General features: G+C 46.4%; 1 protein-coding gene across 3 annotated transcripts in view; it reads left to right on the top strand.

Annotated features, from left to right (window-relative positions):
• LAMA5 (laminin subunit alpha 5) overlaps window positions 1-24,494 on the top strand; it is a 223,032-nt gene that overhangs the window by 160,246 nt on the left and 38,292 nt on the right. For all 3 annotated transcript variants that reach the window (XM_082225741.1, XM_082225740.1, XM_082225739.1), the window contains exons 32-51: window positions 782-921; window positions 1,196-1,311; window positions 2,419-2,630; window positions 3,674-3,878; window positions 5,635-5,779; window positions 7,030-7,170; window positions 8,863-9,024; window positions 10,362-10,463; window positions 10,563-10,646; window positions 11,273-11,503; window positions 13,567-13,680; window positions 15,252-15,379; window positions 15,953-16,033; window positions 17,827-18,041; window positions 19,091-19,191; window positions 19,348-19,528; window positions 20,627-20,770; window positions 22,620-22,771; window positions 22,869-22,979; window positions 24,158-24,269. In XM_082225741.1, coding sequence (XP_082081867.1) covers window positions 782-921; window positions 1,196-1,311; window positions 2,419-2,630; window positions 3,674-3,878; window positions 5,635-5,779; window positions 7,030-7,170; window positions 8,863-9,024; window positions 10,362-10,463; window positions 10,563-10,646; window positions 11,273-11,503; window positions 13,567-13,680; window positions 15,252-15,379; window positions 15,953-16,033; window positions 17,827-18,041; window positions 19,091-19,191; window positions 19,348-19,528; window positions 20,627-20,770; window positions 22,620-22,771; window positions 22,869-22,979; window positions 24,158-24,269 — 2,877 coding nt within the window. The remainder of the gene's footprint in view (window positions 1-781; window positions 922-1,195; window positions 1,312-2,418; window positions 2,631-3,673; window positions 3,879-5,634; window positions 5,780-7,029; window positions 7,171-8,862; window positions 9,025-10,361; window positions 10,464-10,562; window positions 10,647-11,272; window positions 11,504-13,566; window positions 13,681-15,251; window positions 15,380-15,952; window positions 16,034-17,826; window positions 18,042-19,090; window positions 19,192-19,347; window positions 19,529-20,626; window positions 20,771-22,619; window positions 22,772-22,868; window positions 22,980-24,157; window positions 24,270-24,494) is intronic.

The following is a 24,494-nucleotide window of genomic DNA, read 5'->3' as shown; positions in this document are numbered from 1 at the left end:
TGCACCCGAGGGTGCTTTCGAACTGCTAGGTTGGCAGGCGCTGGGACCGAACAACGGGAGCGCACCCCGCCGCGGGGATTCGAACCGCCGACCTTTCGATCGGCAAGCCCTAGGCGCTGAGGCTTTTACCCACAGCGCCACCCGCGTCCCATTATTCCATTATCCCCCCACAAAAAAACTTGTCTTGGGGGATGGTCTGGAGAATCCCCAGAACTGTATGCGGGTGGGTGGGTGAAGTTGGGATTGTTCTGTCTGGCAAGCTGAAATTCTTGCCCTGCTGGGACGATGGGCATAGCATAATGTTGACTTCCTCCTGAAGAGTGTTTTGCATATAAGCTAGCCAGACTCTAGGAGAATGCTTCCTACAGTGTCAGCTGCAAAAAGGAGCCCCGTGACACCTTAGAAGACTAAACAGAGTTATTGTGGCAAAAAGTTTCATAGACTAGAGCCAACAGCATAGGAGCTGCCCTTAAATAGATAATAATAATAGTCATTATAGCACCAGCTCTTCCATTTTCTGCTCAGGTTCTGCTAGGACTTCCTTCTGCAACCTGGTACCCTTCCAAGTGTTTTGGACTACAACTCCCATCAGCCCCAGCCAGCATAGCTCAGAGATAATAGGAGTTGTAGTCCAAAAGTTATAGACGGTAATAAGTTAGGAGAGACTATTGTAGAACATTAAGCTTGTGTGAGATGACTGCTGTCAAAGGGGAATACTTCCAAGGTATGAAAGCAGAATCTGATGACCTTAAGGTAACGTGTACTCTCTGGCTTTTTCCAGGACAGGCTAACGCTACTTTCTGCCCACATGGATATGGTTGCCGGAATCTGGTAGTTTCAGAAAACCAAATTGTTTTGGACATTACGGATAATGACTTGAGTGTGGTCATTCGTGTGCCAGAGAATAGGTACCTTTGGCTGGTATGTTCCTATCTTAATTTTTTTTTTGTGTGTGTGTGTGAGAGAGAGAGAGAGAGACAGAGAGGTCTGCAAGAATGACTGCAATAACTAATGGGGAATTCTAAAATATGTTCTCTCCCACTTATAGAACAGCATTTCTCTGTATGAGGTGAAGGGGGTATCCATTATGCTAGCCCTTCTACCTTGTAAAGGCAGGGAATATGTGATCTGTCATCTGACTCATCAGCCTCCCCAGTTTGTTCCCAGTTTGTTTATTTGCTGTTTGATCTTTTAGGATTATATCCTTGTGGTTCCTGAAGACAGTTATGGTTCCAGCTACCTTTCAGAAGAACCATTAGACAAGTCCTATGATTTCATCAGCAACTGTGGAGTCAACAGCTTTTATATCAAGTGAGATACAAAAAATGGGGGCCACTTTGCAAAACCATAATAATAAAGTAATAATAATTTATTATTTTTACCCTACCCATCTGGCTGCGTTTCCCCAGACACTCTAAAATCTAAACCCTCTACTGTGCTTTGGGTAACTTGACGAATACATCCAGGATTTCATCTTTAACATCAATTCCCATTGTTGATGTGAAATTTATCATCCTCATCCTCATCACCACCATCATTTTATTTGTATACCAGCTTTCCACAGCCAAAACCACCGTCAAGTGGTTTACAATATGAAAAGGTTCATACAATTACAAAAATAGCACACACAACACACATCAAAAGTGCACAGCCGTAATTGAACAAATTCCACATTGATAATACAATCTGAAATAAAGATACAAAAAATTAACAGCAACAACCCCCCATAAATAATACCTGGCACCCTGGGATGCCTTGAATGATGGTCAGGGGTGCCACAGGCAACACTGGCCTCTGTCCCTCTTTCCTTACCTCCCTCCTCGGATGCCCACTCGCGTTTCTGTCTCCCAGAGGCTTGCACAGGCGAATAGTGCCTCAGGGGATGCTTCCCAGGCTCCTGTGGGGCAGTGTGAGGAGACACCTCTCTTTGTGGTTGGTCGGGGGCAGCTCAGAGACCAGGGATGGTAACAGCAGCTGCCCAGAGAACTCCCAAGGAGAGAGCAGAGGAGAGGCTATTCTTTTCAGCAGCCTCAACTTTTGTAGCTGGAGTCAGTCAGGAATCCATCCTTCTATGCCAGGTGGGGAAAGCCCTGCAAGGCAGCAAGCAGGTCTTCCAGGTCTCACACCCAAGGTGGCTTCCCTTAATTTCCAGTTTCACCAGTCATCCTTGGAGTCAGTGCTTGTGTGCATTTTGCATGTATACAATATAGCTGCACAGATGCAGAACCTGCTAATTGGTCCATAATCAGCAGCTCTGTGTCCTCAGGCTCAGAGTTCGCGTCTTGCTGCTTCTAGCCCCCAGATTTGGAAAGAGAAGCTGCGGAATGGGGCAGGCTACAAATCATAATTCATGAATCAAATGTGTGGACTGTGTACTCCTGTGAGACTCAGTGCAGCAATTTCTCCCTCACTCTGCAGCCCTGCAACATCCTCCAAGTTCTGCCAGGATTCTGCCATATCTATCTCTCTTTTTTACAACAACGGGGCCCAGCCCTGCCACTGCCACGAGGCAGGAGCCATCCGGAGCCAGTGTGAGCCGTTTGGGGGCCAGTGCGCTTGCAAGTCAAATGTCATCGGGCGAGAGTGTTCCCGCTGTGCTACAGGCTATTGGGGTTTCCCCACCTGCAGACGTGAGTCTCTTGAGAGATGTTGTTCCATTCAGGGCTGATATGTACAGCATTCCAGGTCTGACTTGCATGCCATTCAGTTTCGCTTTCCAGACTAACCTACCCAGAAGCTGCTGGGTACCTGTATCGATATTACGTGAATGGAATACTGGGCTACGGTTCTTCCTGCATCCTTATGTTTCAGTGGCAGCCTGGGAACCTGTTTTGAACGCAATGCTTTCCTTCCATAGAACTATTTTGGAATTATATCCATGGACGACACTACGTCAGAATGAAAAAATGGATGCAAAATTTTCCAGAAGCAGGCATGAGTGGGGAATGGTCAAATTTAGTAACCAGCTCACAAATGCTTCAGGCAAAATACACATGGCTATAGAATTCCAGCAAAGCATATATGTATATTCAAGCATGGAGATTAATTGCAAGTCTATCCCCTGGCAGAGTAACTTTACAACAGAGCCTGCAAATATTCAATTGCCCATTTCATGCATTGTGCTTCTGAGCAGTCGAGATTGTGGAAAAGGAACTTCGCTCATAATTCCCTGGCCATCCGTGGTCAATCTTTGTACATAGAAATAGAAGTCTCTTCCAGATGCCTTCCCTTGTTCAGCAGTGTTCCAAGCTGTTGCTCTCTGGCCGCTACCAGAAGAGACACTTGCCAGAGAGCAGGAGAAGCAAGATGCTTCTTACCATTCGCAGCCCCAATGGATCCTTCTAGTTGGCTGTTCACTGAGATGGTCTTTTATATACAGAATAAATTAGCACAGCAGCTGTTGTTTCCTCAGCTCTGTTTCTACTTTAGATTTAATGGCTGAAAAATACACACACGTGCTTCTAATTTCCTACAGAGTGCCTGTCGAGAATTTATGAACAAGGCCTATGTGGGCAAGTGGAATCTTGTGCTACTAAACTTATTTATTGGTGTGTAATTGGAAGTGTCTTGCAGATTCAGATACATTCCAGTATTCACTAGACATAAATATTCTGAGCTTAATATGTGGTGTGTGTGTGTATTGTGATATGCACCTGCCTGCTTTCACTTGCAGCCTGCAACTGTGGAAGTCGCCTGTGTGACGAACTGACGGGGCAGTGCATCTGTCCACCACGCACCATCAAACCCGAGTGTATCGTCTGCGAGCCCCAGACCTTTGGCTGTCACCCACTGGTTGGCTGTGAGGACTGCAATTGCTCTAGTCCCGGGACCCAGGATCTAGCAGAGCCAGGATGTAACGTAGACAGTGGACAGTGCAGGTGGGTAATTATGGATGCTACTTCCATGCATAATTGGGCGCCAGCTGCAGTGGCATCCGAATATCTTTCTGCGCTGCTTCGCTTTATAAATGAAATTCGTCTGGACAGTTGATGCTTTCAGCCAACTCTGGTTTTGGCCGGTCCCCAAAGTTGAGCTGTGTGAGAATGTGAACTCTGAGCAAGGCCACATTTTGGTGGCCTCTTTCTCCCCATCAGGGTCTCAACAGGACTTGTGGTTGTATATCATTGGTGGATGTATCTGAAGAAGTGTGCATGCACACGAAAGCTCATACCAAGAACTAACTTAGTTGGTCTTTAAGGTGCTACTGGAGGGAATTTTTTTATTTTGACTATGGCAGACCAACACGGCTACCTATCTGTAATTGGTGGATGTGTTTGGCTACACTACCTTTGTGGCTTTCTGCCTCCCCAACACAGTGGCGGACATTGCCTGTGGTCCTCTATCTTCCTTGAGTGCTTACGTTTCATGGTGTTTTATATTTTGCTGGAAGCTGCCAAGAGTGGCTTGGGCAACCCATTCAGATGGGCAGCAAATAAATAACAAAGTTGTTGTTGCTGTTTTCTGATATCTCTGAGCCCTATACTAGTCAGACCTCTGACTGTATTTCAAACATTTCATTTTGGAAAGGTTGATTGATTTGTCTACTTGATTATCCCTTTGATCTAAAAAGCACTGAGTCATCTCTGCATTCAGCACAGTCCATTGTCTCCCAAAACAGCAGCCACTCATTGTGTATTGGCTGCAGCATTTATTTCCTCTCTTTTCTGAATTCAGGAACACTGTTGTCCTTTTACAGGGGGGAGCAAAACAAACCATTGCTTGCTGGAGGTTCATTACATTAGCTCAGTTAGCAGAACTTCACTAGGAGGCTGCCTGGCTGTGCTGGAAGGGCAAATAAAAATAAAATAAATATTTTAGGATCAAAAACAACAAAACTCATTCTGGATCTTTATGGAATTTTGTAAATTAATGTAGCACTAGTATGATGCACAGGGCAGGAGTCAAAGAGAAAAAGTTCCCCTTCCAAGTGTGAAGGCTTTGAATCCTTCCTTGTTCTATTCTAGGAAGGGTACTGCTAGCCATAGTAGCTAAATAGAACTTACACCTTCAGAGAGAGTGTACCAGATGCTGGGGACAAACAGTAAACAGCTTGCCTTCGTATCCTGCTTATGGGCTTCCCAGAAGCATCTGCTTGACCTTTATTCAAAACAAAATGCTGATTTAGACGGAGCCTCAATCTGATCCTGCAAAACTGTTCTTGTGTTTTCCTGTGTATGCTGCTGTTTGTTTCAAAGTGCAGGAGTCAAGAGATAAGGCTCTTGAGCGCCAGAAGTCTCATTTGTCTTGTCTGTCCCTAGAGGTGTCACAGTCATTGCTATATAATTGAGAGATGCAGCACATGAGATTTGTAAGCCTTGCAAATAACAGGGCTTTAAACAGGGCTTTAAATAAGTCACTTGATCCTTCCCCAATCTTGTGCCCTCCAGATGTTGGGCTCAACCCCCATCATCCTGGACCTTTTTTGGTCATCCTGGCTGGGGATGATGGGAGGTGGTCCCCCAAACCTTTGAAGGGGGCAGCAGGTTGGAGCCAACCAGTGGGTGACAGCCAAAGGCTGAACTGACTCAACTGGTTCAAAGCCGTATATCCGCAGGGCTTATAAGGGCTCAGTTGGTTCATCCTGAGTTAGAAGCTGGAAGGAAAGCAAACGAATATGAAACTTGTCCCTTCCAGATGCAAACCCAACATAGTAGGACGTCAGTGTGATCTCTGCGCTCCAGGCTACTATGGCTACCCAAACTGCAGGAGCTGCAACTGCCACCAAGCAGGGACAAAAGCAAGTGTGTGCGATCCAGTCACTGGGCAGTGCCACTGCAAGGTAAGTCTGATACTCTGGTGTTTGCTTGCCTCTTGGAAGTGGGCTTTTGGGTAAAAAGCTGCTGAAGGGGCCGGCATCAAAATGCAAGAGGCAACCTGCTGGTGCTTCCAATGTCCAGCGCTATCAAGCACAGTAAGGTTCTCAGTAAGGTTAATCATGCCTTGTCTGCCACCACTTAGCTGTTCCCTTACAAACGACGGGGCTTTGCATCAAGTGCAGGGATTGTACCTTACTGGCTTGTGTGAATGAATGGGTGCCAACCAGCACAACTCCACTGGAACAAGCAGTGCTGGAAAGCAGTGAGTGGGAACAACAATGCTATTGAGGCACCATGCTCCGTCACGGAATGTGATTTCGCCTGGAGTCTCCTGGAGGTTTGATTTATATCACAGTGGGATGAAAATTGTATGCCTGAGGCACATCCTTATTAGAACAAATCTGGAGGGCTACTTTGCAAACATGCAAACTCACACCCACCTATGCTTGAGGGCGACACTGGAAAAACACACCTCTGGTTCCCTCCACTCCCCGGCCACACACACGCCATGGGGCAAACTTACAGTTTAGTTAGGATTTGGTAGTCAGAAACAAAGTTTGTGGAAAGCCTTCCCAACCAGCCCCATGCAAGCTGGTTGTAGGGCAGGCAAGCCCTTAAAAAGCGTGCAAGAAGCATTTTAGGGCTGTAAAGAGTGATGGTGACTGATACACAAAACAACGTAGCCCCTCTTTTTGTCATGGGCATGCCCTAATTCCATCCACATGTGATTAAAAAGTCCAGGGTGGTCCTGCAGTGCTGCCCTCCTGGCAGTAGTGTCACTGGGAGGGTCTGGGGCAGCAGGCAAGGTTGGGGCAGTGTGGGTGCACCAGCAGAGTCGATCCTGTGCTCCCACTGAGGAGCCTGTGAAGCCCTGACTTTGCCACCACTGCTGTGCTCCTACACTATCTTGGTAAGCGGCGTTAACTCTCACTTGCGAAGGTGGCAGCGCAGCACTGGGCCAGCCGGTTTTGAAAAGGGTTGCATTTTCTTTTCTATATGAAGATTTTGCAGTCAGGTGAACGACAGCGCTGCAGAAGACTGCCGCTTTCTCCTGTATGCCTGTGTCTGTGTCTCATCATGAACAGCGATTTTTTGCGCTCCTCGGATAGAAGAACCCTGGGCTCTTCTTTTTCCTGTTTTCCTACATCTTGGCCAGCAGGCCAGTGAACAAATGTGAACACGTATTTTTTAAATTTGTTTTGAACCTTTACAGGAGAATGTGGAAGGTGCAAGGTGTGACCAGTGCCACCTGGGGACGTTCTCTCTGGATGCCAGCAACCCAAAAGGCTGCACCAGCTGCTTCTGCTTTGGGGCGACAGATCGCTGTCACAGCGCTGAGAAGTACCGTGTAGAGGTGAATATGTGGACTGAGACTTTGTGGGTTTTTTTATAAAATATTTATTAAAGTTTCACAAATTATATAAACAAACACAACAGTACAAACAAACACACATACTAGAAAAAACAAGTATAATTTCAAATCCTTATTTTCTTAAAGCTTACTTCCCCGACCTCCTCATACCTTCCCTTTCTGCATTCCAATTTCAAATATTCAGTTCAGCAAATCCTCACCCTTAATTTTATGTAATTATTAACCTTTCTTTTCTTTTAACTTAATCTTTACGGCTGTAATCCACTTAATTTCTAAAATCGCATCATTTTAACACTCATTAATTTTACAATGTTTCTTAAGATAGTTCTTAAATTTCTTCCAATCTTCTTCCGCGGTCTCTTTCCCCTGGTCTCGGATTCTGCCGGTCATTTCTGCCAATCCCATATAGTCTATCACCTTCATCTGCCATTCTTCCAAGATGGGTAGATCTTGTGTCTTCCAATACTTTGCGATGAGTATTCTTGCTGCTGTTGTAGCATATGTGGACTGAGACTTTGGAGGGTGGCACCTGTAGCTGATGCTGAGGAAGGTCGTGGGATGGCACCTCAGCACCAGCAGTGACCTGAATGGGCAGAGTTTGATACCAAGTTATAAGAACATATGAAGAACTCTGCTGGGTCGGGTCAAAGTTCTGTCTAGTCCAACATCCTGTTTCCAACAGTGGCCAGTCAAGCTACCTTTCGGAAGTCCAGAAGCAGGACATTAGGGTGACAGCTCTCTCCCTCTCTCTCTCATTTCCAATACAGTGGTACCTCAGGATGCGAACTAGATCCGTTCTGGAGCCCTGTTCGCATCCTGAACAGAACGTAAGACATGACAGGGCGTCTGCATGTGCGCAGGTCACGTTTTGCCACTTCCGCGCATGCATGTGACGTCATTTTGACCGTCTGCGCATGCGCGAGTGGCAAAACCCGGAAGTAATGCACTCTACTACTTCCAGGTCACTGTGGAACGCAACCCGGAAGAATGATAAAAGAAGATGATAAAAGAATCCTCTTCTAGCTCTTCATTGCCAACCTGTTATGCATTCTGAGAAACATAATGCCATCCTGTTTCAGATAAATTGTTGGTCGCAGCAGTAACATTACTTGACAACATTGCAGAGACCAGCTGCAAGGGCACAATTTAGTCTGATTTTTTTTTTAAGTGTTTAAAGTATATGGGCAAGCTTGCAGGCCTGCATTTTCTGATGATGTTGTTGTTTAGTCGTTTAGTCATGTCCGACTCTTCATGACCCCATGGACCAGAGCACGTCAGGCACTCCTGTCTTCCACTGCCTCCTGCAGTTTCATCAAACTCATGCTGGTCGCTTCGAGAACACTGTCCAACCATCTCGTCCTCTGTCGTCCCCTTCTCCTTGTGCCCTCCATCTTTCCCAGCAACAGGGTCTTTCCCAGGGAGTCTTCTCTTCTCATGAGGTGGCCAAAGTATTGGAGCCTCAGCTTCAGGATCTGTCCTTCCAGTGAGCACTCAGGGCTGATTTCCTTCAGAATGGATAGGTTTGATCTTCTTGCAGTCCAAGAGTCTCCTCCAGCACCTTAATTCAGAAGCATTAATTCTTTGGCGATCAGTCTTCTTTATGGTCCAGCTCTCACTTTCATACATCATTACTGGGAAAAGCATTTCAGATACTTTTCTTTACCTGCCTCTTAGTTTATGGACATGAGTGGGTGGAGTTTGCTCAGCGGAGACCGCCAGGAAGTCCCCACCTTGGTCAGCTTGGAAAATGAGATTGTTCGTGCTGATCTCCGGAATTTCCCAGAGGCCTTCCAGGAGCTTCACTGGCATGCTCCCAGCTCCTACCTTGGAGACCAGGTGAGTGACACCAACGCTGGCTGGAGGCAGTCTCCTCTGGTCCTTTTTGAATGTGCTGGGTATTTATTTATTTTTTAATTACGCTAATGTCCAGAAGCCAAATTCTTTTTGTGTGTGTGTGTGTGCCATATTCCTTACTTATTTATTAAATTTTCAATTTTCCATTACACAGGTGTTTTTTTTACAGGCATAAGAAACCACATAACTTCACGATAAAAAAAGTATATTTTGACTTCTCCCCTTTTTGCGGTTTCTTTTGTTTCTTTTTATACTTCATCTCCTAATTTATTCCATTTATTAGTCAGAGGCCAAATTCTGATGTCTAAGGCAGATTTTGGGCTCTTGTGTACCATACATTTTAGCTGCTCATTTGTACCATATGTTGACAAATGTTGGGAAACTCCAGTCAAGCTCTAGACAACCCGGAGGGACTAGAAAATGTTAAATATTGAGGAACATAAGGATCCGTATTTCAGAGCGTTGTTGCATTTCTGTTGATTATCATGGAATTTTATATTTAGGAGTTTTCAACTTGAATGAATGTGAATCTGGAAGACTAATCATATTATGAAAGGTTTAGTTCCCCCCACCTAAACAGTTGCCACCTAGTTGTTCAGAACAATGTGTTGCTCCTCACCATCCACTAGGAGACAAGCTGTTTATAAGAAGAAAGACTTTAGGCAGTTACATTCAAAGCAAAAAAGAGACAGCCAACACTAGAGCAAAAACAACAACAACAGCAAAACCACCTGTTTTTGAAGGAGAGAAAGAAGGTCACTAGCGTCATAACTTTTCCATCTTCCAGCATCATAACTTTTATATGCCTGTTGTCTTTGTCCATGGAGTTTTCTTGGTAGGGATACTGGAGTGACTTGCCAGTTCCTGCTCCAGGTGGATCACGTTTAGTCAAAACTCTCCACTATGACCTGTCCATCTTGGGTGGCCCTGCACGGCATAGCTCATAGCGTCTCTGAGTTATTCAAGCCCCTTCGCCATGGCAAGGCAGTGATCCATGAAGGAGAATTTTGAATATAGCAAGTGAAAATCCTCCCATCTCCCTGTCACTCCCTTATGGCACTGAGTTGTATTCCCTTCACCCCCTAGTCGTTTAACTATGCTTGTATTGCTGCCTTTAAAAAATACTGGGGGGCGGGGGAATCAAATGTCTAATTCAAACTAATACATTTTAAGTACTCCAAATAAGCAAATTTGCACGAAGGCAATATTAAGCTCAAATTAACTTTAGCTTGGATTCTTGAATTTTGGAGTTGGAGGAGGGGTATTTTTAAAAAATCTAATTAATGTAGCACCATTTTGTGATTTGTGTCCAATTGCAGGTTTCCTCCTATGGCGGGTATTTGCGCTACGAGCTGCACTCAGACACCCAAAGGGGTGACGTGTTCATACCGATCGAGTCCCGGCCTGATGTAATTCTCAAGGTATGGCTCAAGTTGTTCTTTCTCCTTGGACCAAACAACGCTCCATCAGCAAATGCTTCTCTTTGATGATTTATGTCTCTTTGTTTCTTCCTTTCCTAGGGAAACCAAATGAGCATTATGTTTCTTGAGAGCAACTACCCTGTCCCTGGGGACGTCTATGAAGGGCAGCTCCAACTTTTGGAGGTCAGTTCAGATGCAGGAGTTTTGTAGCTGTTGGAGTGAGAGGGAGAGTCTCTAATAATAACAACAACAATAATAATAATAATAATAATAATAATAATAATTAATAGAGCTCTGGTCACTGCAGGGTGATGGCGACTCTGTCCAGTGTGTCTTTTGGGGATTCACTGTTGTATCATTGGCCTTAGAATCTAGAAGTGTTTAAGTGTTTATAACTTGAATAAATTCCACAACTGCAGGAATGGGATGATTGTTTTGGTATGGGCTTGTAAAAAAACTATTTTTCACATGTGATGTGTGGGTCTAATGAGAAAGGTTCTCTGTGAACTAATTGCCACGCAGTTACCCATTTCAATTTTGATTGCTCAGATGGATAATAAGCTTGTTGGCCTTCTCTAAGAAAAAAGCAAAAGTGTTTGCAGATGGCAAAGCACTGCAAAATGTAACTGTTCAGACAAAAGGTAATGATTTTCTATTTTGGGTGTTCAGTTGCATTTTGTGGCTTGGGAGCCTGCTAAGAACATGCCTTGTAACTGAAGTTTTCGGTGGGATTTTTCTTCTTCATGCAGTCAGTTAAGGGAGACGTGAGTCCTGCTGATATTGCCCTGCAACTCTTTCCTCTCCCGTAGGATAACTTCAGACACAGCGAGACTCACAACCCTGTCTCCAGGGAAGAGCTGATGATGGTGCTGGCAAAGCTGGAGCAGCTGCAGATTCGGGCTCTCTTCTCCCAGATCTCGTCGTCTGTATCCCTACATCGGGTGACACTGGAGAGAGCAACAGAGACTGGCGGGGGCCTCCAAGCCAGCAATGTGGAGCTCTGCATGTGCCCAGCCAATTATAGAGGAGACTCTTGCCAGGTAGGCAGAAACGCTCACGCCACTTTTCATGCAGAGCACTCAGAACTCTGCTCGTAGAGTTAGGGGTCTCCCCCTCCGAATGGCATTCCTTTAGCAGGTAAGCAGATCATGGGCACTTCATAATGCTTCCATGTACCGTATTTTTCGCTCTATAGGACACACCGGACCACAAGACGCACCTAGTTTTAGAGGGGGAGAACAAGGGGAAAAAATTCTCTCCCTCTCTGCGCAGCGCTCCTTCAGCGAAGCGGCAGCAGAAATGGAGCCCCTTCCACTTCTCCTCCAGCTTCGCTGAAGGGGCGCTGCACAGAGAGGGAAAGCTGCGCAGTGCCTCTCCAGCAAAGCGAAGCTAGGAGAGGAAGAGGGATCGGTGTGCACTGACCCCTCTTGCTCTCCTGGCTTCAGCGAAAGCAACGCAAAGCCTCCAGACCGACCCCTCTCACTCTCCAGGCTTCAGCGAAAGCAACACAAAGCCTCCGGAGCACAGCGGGAGCTCCCGCTGTGCCCCAGAGGCTTCGTGTTGCTTTCACTGAAGCCATGGAGCCTGCATTCGCTCCATAAGAGGCACACACATTTCCCCTTAATTTTTGGAGGGGAGGAAGTGTGTCTTATAGAGCGAAAAATACGGTATATAGGACGGGCTTGCATATAAAAACCTCCAGATTCAGAAACAGTGTGCTACTTAACTTTAGCTTTCAGGCACAGATTGTCAGCTTCCCAGAGGCATCAGGCTAGCCCTGTGGGATGCTGAATGCTGTTCTCGGCGTGCCATTGGTTTGGTTAAGTATGGCCATCTGTCATGGATGTTTTTGTTGAGATTCCTGGATCGCAGGGGGTTGGACTAGATGGCCCTTGGTGTCCCTTCCAACTCTACGATTCTCTGATTCTGTTCTTACATTGCGGCTCTGTTCACCTTGCTATGAATTGTGTGGTAAGGGCCTCCTTGCTCTTACACAGGGAGATCCCATGGGTGCAATTCAAATAAATGTAAAGGGGATTAAAGGGTCTCCAGACCTATATGCCTGGGCACATGATTGATGTGCGTGGTTCTAGGGAAGTCAGATATAAGGGCAGTAGTTGCAGACCCAGGTCCTGAAAGAAGGTGGCTGAAGTTCTGAAGTTGTGTTGGCTAGGCACTGTCAGCCTAAGGGAGAACAATCTGTGTTGGATTCTAGGGCTCCCATTACTGTTGTCTTGGCTTGACACCACATCTTAACACCAGCTCACGCTGCTCTATTGCCAACCAACCTGTGCAAATAAGCTGGTTTCCTCCATATAGTATAAGAGCCTTTCCTCTGAATTTGCATCCTCTTGGTGCATTTCAAAATGGGGAATTTGTACAGCATTCATTGTACAATTGTATCCATGTTGAATATACAGGCAATGAGAGTCCAATCCTCTGTATGTTTACCAGAAAGTAGCCCTTTCTTGCGCTCAAGTGTGCACAGGATTGCAGCCTCAATACCACTGACAGCCGCTTTCTCTTGCACAGGTAGCAGCATATCGTGCATCTGAGCACATGCAGCATAGTTTGCATTTAACAGAAAATGCATTAATTAGCATTACTTATCCTAGCAAAGCTTTCTAAATCATGGGTAGGCAAACTAAGGCCCAGGGGCAGATCCAGCCCAATCTCCTTCTAAATCTGACCCGCGGACGGTCCGGGAATCAGTGTCTTTACATGAGTAGAATGTGTCCTTTTATTTAAAATGCATCTCTGGGTTATTTGTGGGGCATAGGAATTCATTCATTTCCTCCCCCCCCAAAAAAAATATAGTCTGAGGGTCAGTGAGGGACAGTGAACCAGCCCCCTGCGGAAAATGTTTGCTGACCCCTGTTCTAAAGCTTTTCAATGGCGCACTAAAGGAAGAGTGTCAAGCACAGTTTGTTAACATCCTGAGAAATACGATGCAACAAGCCAGGCAGGAAAAAAAAACTGGTTTGAAAGATTTTAGATAGGCGTTGAGCTAAGTAATTCAGAGGAGAATTCTAAGTGACCCTTCAGCATCCTTGCTACAGATATTTGATGTAGGTTTAACACACATTATCTCTTTTGCAATTAGGAATGTGCTCCGGGCTATTACAGGGACACTAAAGGCCTCTTCCTGGGAAAATGTGTTCCATGTAATTGCAATGGTCATTCGGACCAGTGTCTTCCGGGATCTGGAATATGCATTGTAAGTGGGGGAAAAGAATGCTTGTCAATTTATCTAAAATATTTCTCTTTGGGTAATTTAATATATCCTGGATTTGCTTATGTCAGGGGCGAGCATTTTCTCTACTTTACACCATGCAGTGGTGCTCTTCCTCCACTAGAAAGTAGGCTATTTGAAAACAGGGGGCTGGGTTTTGCCAAAAGAGTTAGTAATATAGAGGGGTGAGAAGGAAAAGAGGATGCGGGTGGTGATGTGGTTAAAACCACTGTGCCGCTTGGACTTGCCAATCAGAAGGTTGGTGGTTCGAGGCCCCGCGACGGGATGAGCACCCGTTGCTCGGTCCCTGCTCCTGCCCACCTAGCAATTTGAAAGCATGCAGTGCAAGTAGATAAATAGGTACCACTGTGGCGGGAAGGTAAATGGCCTTTCCGTGCACTGCTCTGGTTTGCCAGAAGCGGCTTAGTCATGCTGGCCACATGACCTGGAAAAACTGTGGACAAATGCCTGCTCCCTCGGCCAGTAAAGCGAGATGAGCGCCGCAAACCCAGAGTCGTTCGCGACTGGACTTAAATGTCAGGGGTCCTTTACCTTTACCTTTTTAAGAAGTTCTCAAGATGTTGAATTGAGTGTCTGGTACAAAATTCTGCTTCACACGGCAACGGCTGCAAAGAATCTGCACACCAGATCAAGGCTGTGAGCAATGCACAGTGAGGAAAGGAAAAGCCAGTAGAACATGGGCAAGATTTAGAAAGCTATTAAGCCATCGAGGCTTCTGTTTCAAGCATGACCCTCTTTAGGGAGAACATGCCTGGCCATATTCATGGCTAAAGTCCTGCTATATGTAGGAATAGAATGATTGGCTAGGAGCTTCTTGGCTTTTTTTGAGATACAGTAGCCCTCTGTGTTACAGGGACGCAAGTGGTGCTGTGGGTTAAACCACAGAGCCTAGGACTTGCCGATCAGAAGGTCGGCGGTTCGAATCCCCATGACGGGGTGAGCTCCCGTTGCTTGGTCCCTGCTCCTGCCAACCTAGCAGTTCGAAAGCACATAAAAGTGCAAGTAGATAAATAGGTACCGCTCCAGAGGGAAGGTAAAAGGCGTTTCCGTGCGCTGCTCTGGTTCGCCAGAAGCGGCTTAGTCATGCTGGCCACATGACCTGGAAGCTGTACACCGGCTCCCTCGGCCAATAAAGCGAGATGAGCGCCGCAACCACGACTGGACCTAATGGTCAGGAGTCCCTTTACCTTTACCCCTCTGTGTTGCCATTCAGTTAACTTAGGTTATAAGTCGTCTCCCCCTGCTCTTCATCAGGGGTGGGGCACTTTTTTGGCCCAGCAGGGAGAGATAATGGCCAAGCAGTGGGAGACCTAATGTGCCAAATTTGGCCTGTGGTCCAGGGGTTCCTCACCCCTGCTCTAAATGGTTGGCATCTGTCGGTCTTTCAGAAAAACAAGTCTGCCTGACGCAAGACATTCTGTCGGCAGACCATCTACGTAAACTGCAAAGGCATAGCCAGATTTGCTCAAGGAAGCCAGGAGGACAAAAGCTAACTGTGGACTATGTCTTTCGAGTTTCATTTCTTCTCTGTGCAGAACTGCCAGCACAACACAGAGGGAGATCACTGTGAAAGCTGCAAAGATGGTTTTGTGGGGAACTCTTCACTTGATGGGCCTCTGCGGTGCATTGGGTGCCCCTGCCCTCTCCCGGTTGGGTCTAACAAGTGAGTCACTCTTGCAAAACCTTCCACTCTTGGTTTTTCTGCTTTGTGTTGGCTGTGTTTGAATGCGCTGCTAAATAAACCGTGGTTTAAAAGTACATGGACAAGCCTCGGTTGAGGCCAAGCTAAGTGCCGCTCCCCTATTTCCCTGCCTCCTCCTGTACAGCTGGGAAGAGAACTGCCGAGTTTAGGTTCAGTTGCGCTGGATCTTTGCCTCGCACTACTTGGAAACTTGCTCTAAAACAAGTTTGGTCCATTTCAAAAGAAGACACTGTCAGACTCTGAGCTGGGCTTTTAGACTAACCAGAATTTGATTTGCAGCTGCATTCAGGCAAGCAATTTCCCTGCCTACCCTCGGCATCTTGAACTGAGGAGTATTGTTTCCTGTGCCTTTTCTGAATCCATTTAGAATGTGGCTTTATAAGGATCCTTGTTTCTTGCAGAGCCTTGGCCTCATGTGCCCTTTCAGATCTCATTTGTTTTTTGTAAAAGCTTTTCGGTGACCAAGTGTTACTACATCTTGGCTGTATCGCTCTTGGGGAATGTTGACAGCTTCTCTCTCCTTTTCCACCTCAGCTTTGCCATTGGATGTGTCCACAGAGGCTCGGCCACTCAGTGTCTGTGCAAGCCTGGCTATGCAGGAGTCTCATGTGAACGGTAAATAGCATGGATCTCTTGGCTCGGGTTGCCTGGAACAATGTAATCCGGATCCTGAGGGTGTCATGGACTGGCTAGGTGCAAAGGAGTGGTGGGAGGCCCCAGCTGGGGAACCCCCAGGAGAAGAAGGTTCAGAGTCAGGGGGTTGGTGGTGGGACGGCAACAATGAGTGGTCAGAGGGAGAAGAAGGAGCAGACTGAGAGGAGGAGTTGTGTGTCAAGGACCCCCAAGACATCCCCGAATAAAAACACGGTTCACATATCATTTTGGTTTTGGTTTTTGGCATAATGCTGGCCACAACTTTATTGAATTACAGTATGTGAGTGGTTGCTTAGACATTGGTTAGGCTACCACTTGAAGGTAGGAACAGAACTGACAACCACACCCCTGTGGAAGTCAGTAAGGGTAAACAATTTTGGGGAAAGAATAAAGCTGAGCACCAGGCTCTCATCTCTCCCCAAATGCTCTCAGGGGCTCTTGCGTGGCCCTAGCCCTTTGCCAGGGATTCGGACAAAAGCATGGCAAGCCGCTGGATTCCTTTAATGGAATACCCTTGCAGCAGCAGCATAGGAGGGGCAGGCACAGCCAATCACATCCCCTCCACCAACCAGAAGTTAACCAATGCCTAACCGCAACCTTACAAGTTGTGATGATTTGCTACGCAGTAGGCAAAACCCAATTGGCACCAGCCAATCAGCCAAATGGTAACATTCCTACCAAGCCCCTGCCCCAAAAGCAGATGACCCCATGACAGGCATAGGAAGGTCAGCTCGAACAAACCCTAAATAAAGGGAGGGTGGGCGGGTAATCCGATGTGCGCAGCGAAAAGAGGAAGCTCAACGCTGCGCAAAGGGACCTATATAGCACCCCCATCAATCAAATAAAATTGCAGCAACCGATTTCCCTCAGCAACAATTGAAGGTGTCCAATCAAATTCGTGGCCATTCAAACTAACCCACCCAGAAACGGGGTGTCATGGTTGCTCCCACCGCAACACGTGCTCTCCATGAAGGAGAACCCACTGTGCCTCAATCGGAAAAGGTAACAGAGTTTGGTGAGCTGGAACAGGCTGTGACAGAGAGCAATTCAGATTCCGAGGCTGAAGCTGAAGCTGGAGAGGAGATTGACCAAGAGGCCGAGTTGAGACAGGTCGTTGAAGAATCCAGAGAGTCTCCCCCTCCTGCTGCAACCAGCTCCCACCCCCCTCAGTCTCCCAGAACCCACAGAGAAATGAAAAGAGCAGAGATTTGTTGTGCACAGATGCAGTTTGCAACTGCTTGGGACAGACCTTGGAGAGGAGGAGCCTTAGAGCAGGCATCCCCAAACTTGGCTCTCCAGCTGTTTTGGGACCTCAACTCCCATCATCCCTAGCTAACAGGACCAGCAGTCAGGGATGATGGGAAATGTAGTCCCAAAACAGCTGGAGGGCCAAGTTTGGGGGTGCCTGCCTTAGAAAGTGTTGGGAAGGTAGGGACCTTCAGTCTTTGCAACGGCCTCAATGGAGCAAGACTTACTGGGAAGAGTTGGTGGGATCACTAGGCCTGCACTGTTTTGGCTTCTTTGAATAAATTATTAACTTCACTGACACCTTGTTTTTTTATTGCTGACCTGCACTTGACTCCGGCTCCTGACAGAGGGGCACACAGAGACAGAATAGGGATGGGAAGGGGCTACCACTTACCTACCGACCACCTGTTCAGTGTTTCACTGAGCAGAAGAGCAGCGACCTCAGGCAACTGCAGTGCGAATGCATGGATTGCAGCTCCCTAAGCCCTTCCTTTCTCCTTCCAAAGGTGTGCTCCGGGTTACTATGGAAACCCTCTAGTGATTGGCAGCTCCTGCCAGCCTTGTGACTGCAGTGGGAACGCCGACCCCAACATGCTGTTCAGCGACTGTGACCCGTTGACAGGATTCTGCACAGGGTGCATGTACAACACAGCAGGGCCCCGCTGCGAAGTGTGTGCCCCTGGTTTTTATGGAGACGCTGTGCTGGCAAAGAACTGCACTGGTAGGTGTGCCCCCAGAGCTGGTAACTAGCTGTACTCCTGGGTACCTGTGTGGGTTTTGGAAGCAAGCAGTAGGCAGAAGTGCATTCTCTCACACAGAACCGTAGAAAATTGTACTGATTTCTAATATCTCATTCCACAGCAGAATTACATTGAAACAAAATATGCTCCCCATTCAATGGGTGAAATAAGATGCATTGTAGCTAGAAGCCAGATTGTCTTTAGCAGGCTTCCTCTGCAGATGTTTTTGGCCTACAACTCCCATGATCCCTAGCCAGCAGGACCAGTGGTCAGGGATGATGGGAATTGTAGTCTCAAAACATCTAGAGGGCCAAGGTTGACGAAGCCTGATCTTTAGCATGCAGTCTTTTTCTACTGTTATACTAATCTGTTATACCAAGGGACGCGGGTGGCGCTGTGGGTTAAACCACAGAGCCTAGGACTTGCCAATCAGAAGGTCGGCGGTTCGAATCCCCACAACGGGGTGAGCTCCCGTTGCTCGGTCCCAGCTCCTGCCAACCTAGCAGTTCAAAAGCACATCAAAGTGCAAGTAGATAAATAGGTAGCGCTCTGGCGGGAAGGTAAACGGCGTTTCCGTGTGCTGCTCTGGTTTGCCAGAAGCGGCTTAGTCATGCTGGCCACATGACCCGGAAGCTGTACGCCGGCTCCCTCGGTCAGTAAAGCAAGATGAGCGCCGCAACCCCAGAGTCAGTCACGACTGGACCTAATGGTCAGGGGTCCCTTTACCTTTACCTTTACCTTTTACTAATCTGCAACATAGAAATGCCCCCTAAATTATGTGACTGTCCTTTTTGAAATACATTTTTGCTTGCCTTGAATCTTTCAAGTTAAGGCAAACTATGAATGAAAATAAATGCCTCGTTCATAATTTTATTTCTAAATATTTCTACTGCTGTGTCCCCTGTTATAAAATTATTTGGGGTTGTGTTTGTGTTTTTTTGTGTGTTTTTTGTATTTTCAATACAAGTGGACTTTATTATTTTTTTAAAAAAATCATTTACAAAATATTTTCTTCTTCTTCCCCTTGTAGAATGCAGCTGTATGCCCTGTGGGACGGAATCATGTGATTCTAGGACTGGCAAGTGTCACTGTAAACCCGGAGTGACCGGGCAGCACTGTGACCGCTGTCAGGTAAAGTGAATTGAGGCTACAGTCTAAGATCAGTTTCATGTCCTGTTGGGCAGAAAGTGTCATCTCAAAAGTGGAGCAAGCATTGGCGAAGTGAACAAGGTTTCGCCTGCCTCTTATAAGCTGGAATCTTAACTCTAGGTCTTTCTCCCCCTTTAGGAAGGGCACTACGGCTTTGAAACATGCTCAGGCTGCCAGAGCTGCAACTGCGATATTGGAGCCGTGAGCGCGGATTGCCATGCCCACAATGGCCAGTGTAATTGCAACCCAGGTGTGAGTGGCTCCCGTTGCCAGCAGTGCTCCCCTGGCTACTGGGGGCTCAACACAAACGGCTGCTCAAGTGAGTCTGTTTCAGTCACTGTTAAGCATCCACTAATGTTATAAGAATTCCAAAGTATCAAATATAAAATAAATGTCCATAAATGTATCAGGCAAACACATACATAACTATATAACCCACGTGTCTGAAATAGTACAGAAGAGCAATCCTGAATCCATTTTGACTCTCCCAGTGATCTCAAATATTCCTCTGCAGTAAGGGAGGAAAATGGGGAAAGCCTTCCCATTGTGTATGAACAGGGTGAGCCTGTGACCTGGATTCAGGAACTAAAAGCATTTACCATCACAGTAGAATGGCCAGGCTGCCCAGGTAAACCAATCAGTGACCATTATCAGGTATCCTGGCAGACAGGATTTCTGCTGTAGACCGCCTCCTTCTGTGATGTATGTATGATGTTTTTTGGGGTGGTCTTGAGCTACAAGGTGGACAATTTCAAAAGTCTATATAAGGGCTTGTGCACCATTGTTCTGGATTCTCTCCTCCCTTCATGTGGGGAGGGGGGACCCTGTCGCAATAGTTTAAACGGTAAAGGTAAAGGGCCCCTGACCATTAGGTCCAATCGTGAACGACTCTGGGGTTGCGGTGCTCATCTCTCTTTATTGGCCGAGGGAGCCGGCATACAGCATGACTACCTTGGGCTACCTTCTGTTTCAGTGTATCTGAAGAAGTGTGCATGCACACGAAAGCTCATACCAAGAACTAACTTAGTTGGTCTTTAAGGTGCTACTGGAAGGAATTTTTTTATTTTGACTATGGCAGACCAACACGGCTACCTATCTGTACCTTGGGCTAGTCACACTTCTCTGAAGTCTCTCAGCCTCACTCGCCTCACGGAGTGTTTGTTGTGGGGGAGGAAGGGAAAGGAGATTGTAAGCCCCTTTGAGACTCCTTAAGAGAGTGAAAGGCGGGATATCAAGTCCAAACTCTTCTTCTTCTGTGCCTTTTCAATTCATGTTTATGTGAAGGGTTTGATCCTCATCCAATGGCGATGAGTGGATGTGGTCGTCACCCCACTCTGCATAATATGGGAGAGAAGGATGTGACTTCATGAGTGCATCTTGTTTAAGGTTGCTCTGGCTTCTCCTATTCTCTTTGCAGAATGTCAGTGCAAAGGAGGCTCCTGTAACCCCCGGACTGGAGAATGCACCTGCTCCAACGGCCTGACGGGAAAACAGTGCAGCACCTGTATTAAGAAGCACGAGATCCCTGTGGTGGATGGTCCAGACAGTATGAGATGCGAAGGCTAGTCTTGTTTGCTCTGCTCAGTTCCCTGTCCACGTTCCTTGGCATTATCAGTTCAGCAAGCCTGCTTCTTCTTGCAAGTGTCTCTGTACTGGATGGCACTGATGCTACGGAATTTCAAAACTTTTCCTTGCAAGAAATTGGGAGGTTATTGGGGAATGCTACATGGATCTTTTGCTTGTGGTGGTGGTGGTTGTCTGGGGGGTTGGGGTTGGGGCTGGGGGGGGGGAGTGGGGGGCAAAAGCTGGCATAATTTAGGACCCCAAAAGGCATAGATTCCAACCTGTCTGTCTTAAAGCAAAGACACTCCGTATGAGCTCATATGATTCAGACCAAAGCATACGACTACCAGACAACAGAAATGTCAAGATGCACAGTAGTTGGCTAAGTGCAAAGCTATAGGGCACTCGTGCAAGGGATATGACTTGTATGCTGCATGTGGCTGTTTTAGTTTTTCAAAATAGGCTGCCAGGGGCATTAGCCAAATCAAATTAGTTTGAACCCGGGTGTTTGTCAGTTTTCTCCATGTTATTCTAGTGATTCACGGTATTCACATTCTTCTAGCCTGCAGTCAACCCTCAATGGGTTTCTTTTTACTACCAATAAATCACCTAGCAGTAGCCTTACAGCTGTTTTAATTGTTCCTTCATAAATAAAGTGCACAGATTTAATCACTTGCTAGGTTACATAAAAGCAAGTGGCAACTCACAAACACCTGTAGATCTACTTTTTGTTTTTATAATACCCTGTGTGTCCATTTCCCATTCATTCTCTCTCTCAAGCAAAGCCCCATTTACTCTCTTGCACCCTATTAATGTACCTCTCTCATATATAAACACACAATTATTGTGATAGTACTGCCGTTCCGTTTCCCACCGACAGCTTCACCTGGTCCCTAGGCTGGTGTACTGACGGGATTGTGTTTTTATTGAATATTTGCAAAGTTTCTGTAGCAGCTCAGCGGCTAAGCCAATGGCTTTTTGCAGACATCCATGACATCTCTCTTAGTCAAAAGGTGCTGGACCTGTATTTTCCAAAGTTTTCTTCTTTTTCTCCTGGGTTTCCTTAGTTTTTTTGTTTCATTCTGATGTTTAAGATAAGTTAGGGAGAACAGTTTTTGCAAATTTGTGTGTTTAGCATTCTAAGCAGAATGATTCATTCATCCTTCTTTGGCCCATAGTAAAGGCCCTATCATATCATTCACATGTGGCTTTGATTTGGCAAGCAGATAAATTTATACAAATTTATTACCATCCGATACAGTGCAAACTTGGCACTGTGGTTATTGGCAGCTATATATCAGCTCAAAATCACATCATGTTGTTGGGCTGTGTCTTGAACTAAAACCACATGTGGGGCGGGAGAGCCCACCACAAGGTTGCTGGGAACTGCATCTTCTAACTATTTTATATCGGTTGACCAAAGAAGATACTTGTCTGACTTTTGGGACCAACTGCTTTATGAAAATCTAAAGTTTTACGAGTGGGTTGTAAAAATGATTGGGCAGATGTATGTATGTAGGCTGTTAGTCTGGATGAATAATATGGCCTTTTTTTCTTGGCTGCCCCCCTGTGGCACAGTGGGTCATTGTGTCTGACTGTTAATCAGAAGGTTGGTGGTTCGAGCCCACCCAAGGACAGCTGTGGGCAGGAATCCTGCATCTCAGGGCGTTGGACTAGATGGCTCTTGCGGTCCCTTCCAACTCTACAATTCCGTGATTCTGATTCTATCTGGGACTGCTGAAACATAGGTCTACTCTAGCCAGGCCCTCGCATCTAGAATAGTCTTACAGTTTCGTTACAGGCGTTATCTAAGAGCTGTGCATTTAACTTCCCTCTCCCATCAACAGCTTGTGACAGCTGCGTGCTGCTTTTGCTGGAAGATCTCGAGGAGATTGGAAATGCTTTTCCTGCGCTCAGGAATCAGCTGATGAGCCTCAACTCCACCTCCATCGCATGGGCCCGTCTGCATAGCATCAATGGTTCTATGCAAGCCATAACTGTATGTGGAGAGTTATACTACTTATTACTCTTACCTAGTTTTTCTGTAGGGCTTTTGGATTCCAGTTTCAACCCTCTTTTTCTTTTCCTCCTTACAGAACCATCTCCGTGACTATCAGAGATCCCTAAACAGGGCCAAGCAGCAGACCGATGAGCTGGAAGAAGAGAACACAGACTTTGTTCAGGATCTGAATGCACTTCAGCATAAGGTGCAAAGTTTTTTGTTTCTTTATCTTTCCATGTCTAGAACTACAAAAGTTATATATTATACCAGAGGTCTGCCTGCTGTTCTGTGGAATGCAAGTGAAATGAAATGCTTTCTGTCCAGAGGACCTTGGCTGTGTCCTCACTAGAATTCCTCCTTTCTTTATGTGCCATCACCCTTTGTTGTCCCAGTAGGTCTCTGTGCTGCTTTTCTGCATGCCTTGTTCTTATTTTCTCATTTCACAGCACCAGAAGTGCAGCATTAGTTTAGTAATACTTCCAGGGCTTTGAGGAGGACCGTGTCGCTTGCACTCAGAAAACACCACAGTTTGTACAGTTGGCGTGGGTGCCTCTTTTCATTTTGTATCAGATGGACAAGCCACAGTAAGGGCAATGTTGACAGTAACTGGGCATTCCTTGACACCTTTTTTTGCCCATAGACCAATGCAGTTATTTGAAACTTTCTTGAGTAGCCAGTTGTTTTAATTATTTCTCTCTATTGCTTTTAATGGGACGCGGGTGGCGCTGTGGGTAAAACCTCAGTGCCTAGGACTTGCCGATCGTATGGTTGGCGGTTCGAATCCCCGCGGCGGGGTGAGCTCCCGTCTTTCGGTCCCAGCTCCTGCCCACCTAGCAGTTCGAAAGCACTCTTAAGTGCAAGTAGATAAATAGGTACCGCTTTATAATGGGAAGGTAAACGGCACTTCCGTGTGCTGCGCTGGTGCTGGCTCACCAGAGCAGCTTCATCACGCTGGCCACGTGACCCGGAAGTGTCTCCGGACAGCGCTGGCCCCTGGCCTCTTAAGTGAGATGGGCGCACAACCCTAGAGTCGGACACGACTGGCCCGTACGGGCAGGGGTACCTTTACCTTTACCTTTTTATTGCTTTTAATGGTTTCTATATAAAAGAAGAAGTTTTTATCTTGCTGAACACCAGTTTGATGTTTTATGAGAAGGGCGGCCTGTAAATACTTTAAAAACAACAACAGCAACAATAATAAACAATAATACAGCGTTTAGAAGAGGAAAAGCATATCAAGCAAATAAAGGCTGGTTGCTTTTTGGCCAAAGATCCCAAAAGCCGCAATCCTGCCCCCCACCCCGTGTTGTTGACATTGCCCACTTCCTTGAGTCTTTCTGGACCTCCTCTAAACCAGCCTTTTGTTTTTGTTTCTGCTTTTAGGCAACAATGACCCACAGAAAAGCAAACCAAGTCACAGATGGCACAGAAGAGAACTACCAGCATGCAGAGAGCCTTGTTCTAGATATCACTAACATTCGGTACAAACTTGATGGTGAGGCACGGCTGTAGCTTTTAGCATTCCTGATTTGGAAAGACATCACTTTCGTTGTGTGTGTGTGTGTGTCTGTGTGTGTCTGTCTGTCTCTCAATACCGTTTGAGATTTGAGTATCCTTTAAATTAGTGGTTGGGAACTGGTGGCATTCTGCATTGCTGAACTGCAGCTCCCATCATCCACCACCAGCATAGCCAGTGGTCAGAGATGATGGGAAATGTAGA

The sequence above is a fragment of the Podarcis vaucheri genome, assembly GCF_965113315.1.
Source record: "Podarcis vaucheri genome assembly, chromosome: 6".
Taxonomy (NCBI): domain Eukaryota; kingdom Metazoa; phylum Chordata; class Lepidosauria; order Squamata; family Lacertidae; genus Podarcis; species Podarcis vaucheri.
This window is presented reverse-complemented; position numbering and strand designations above follow the sequence as displayed.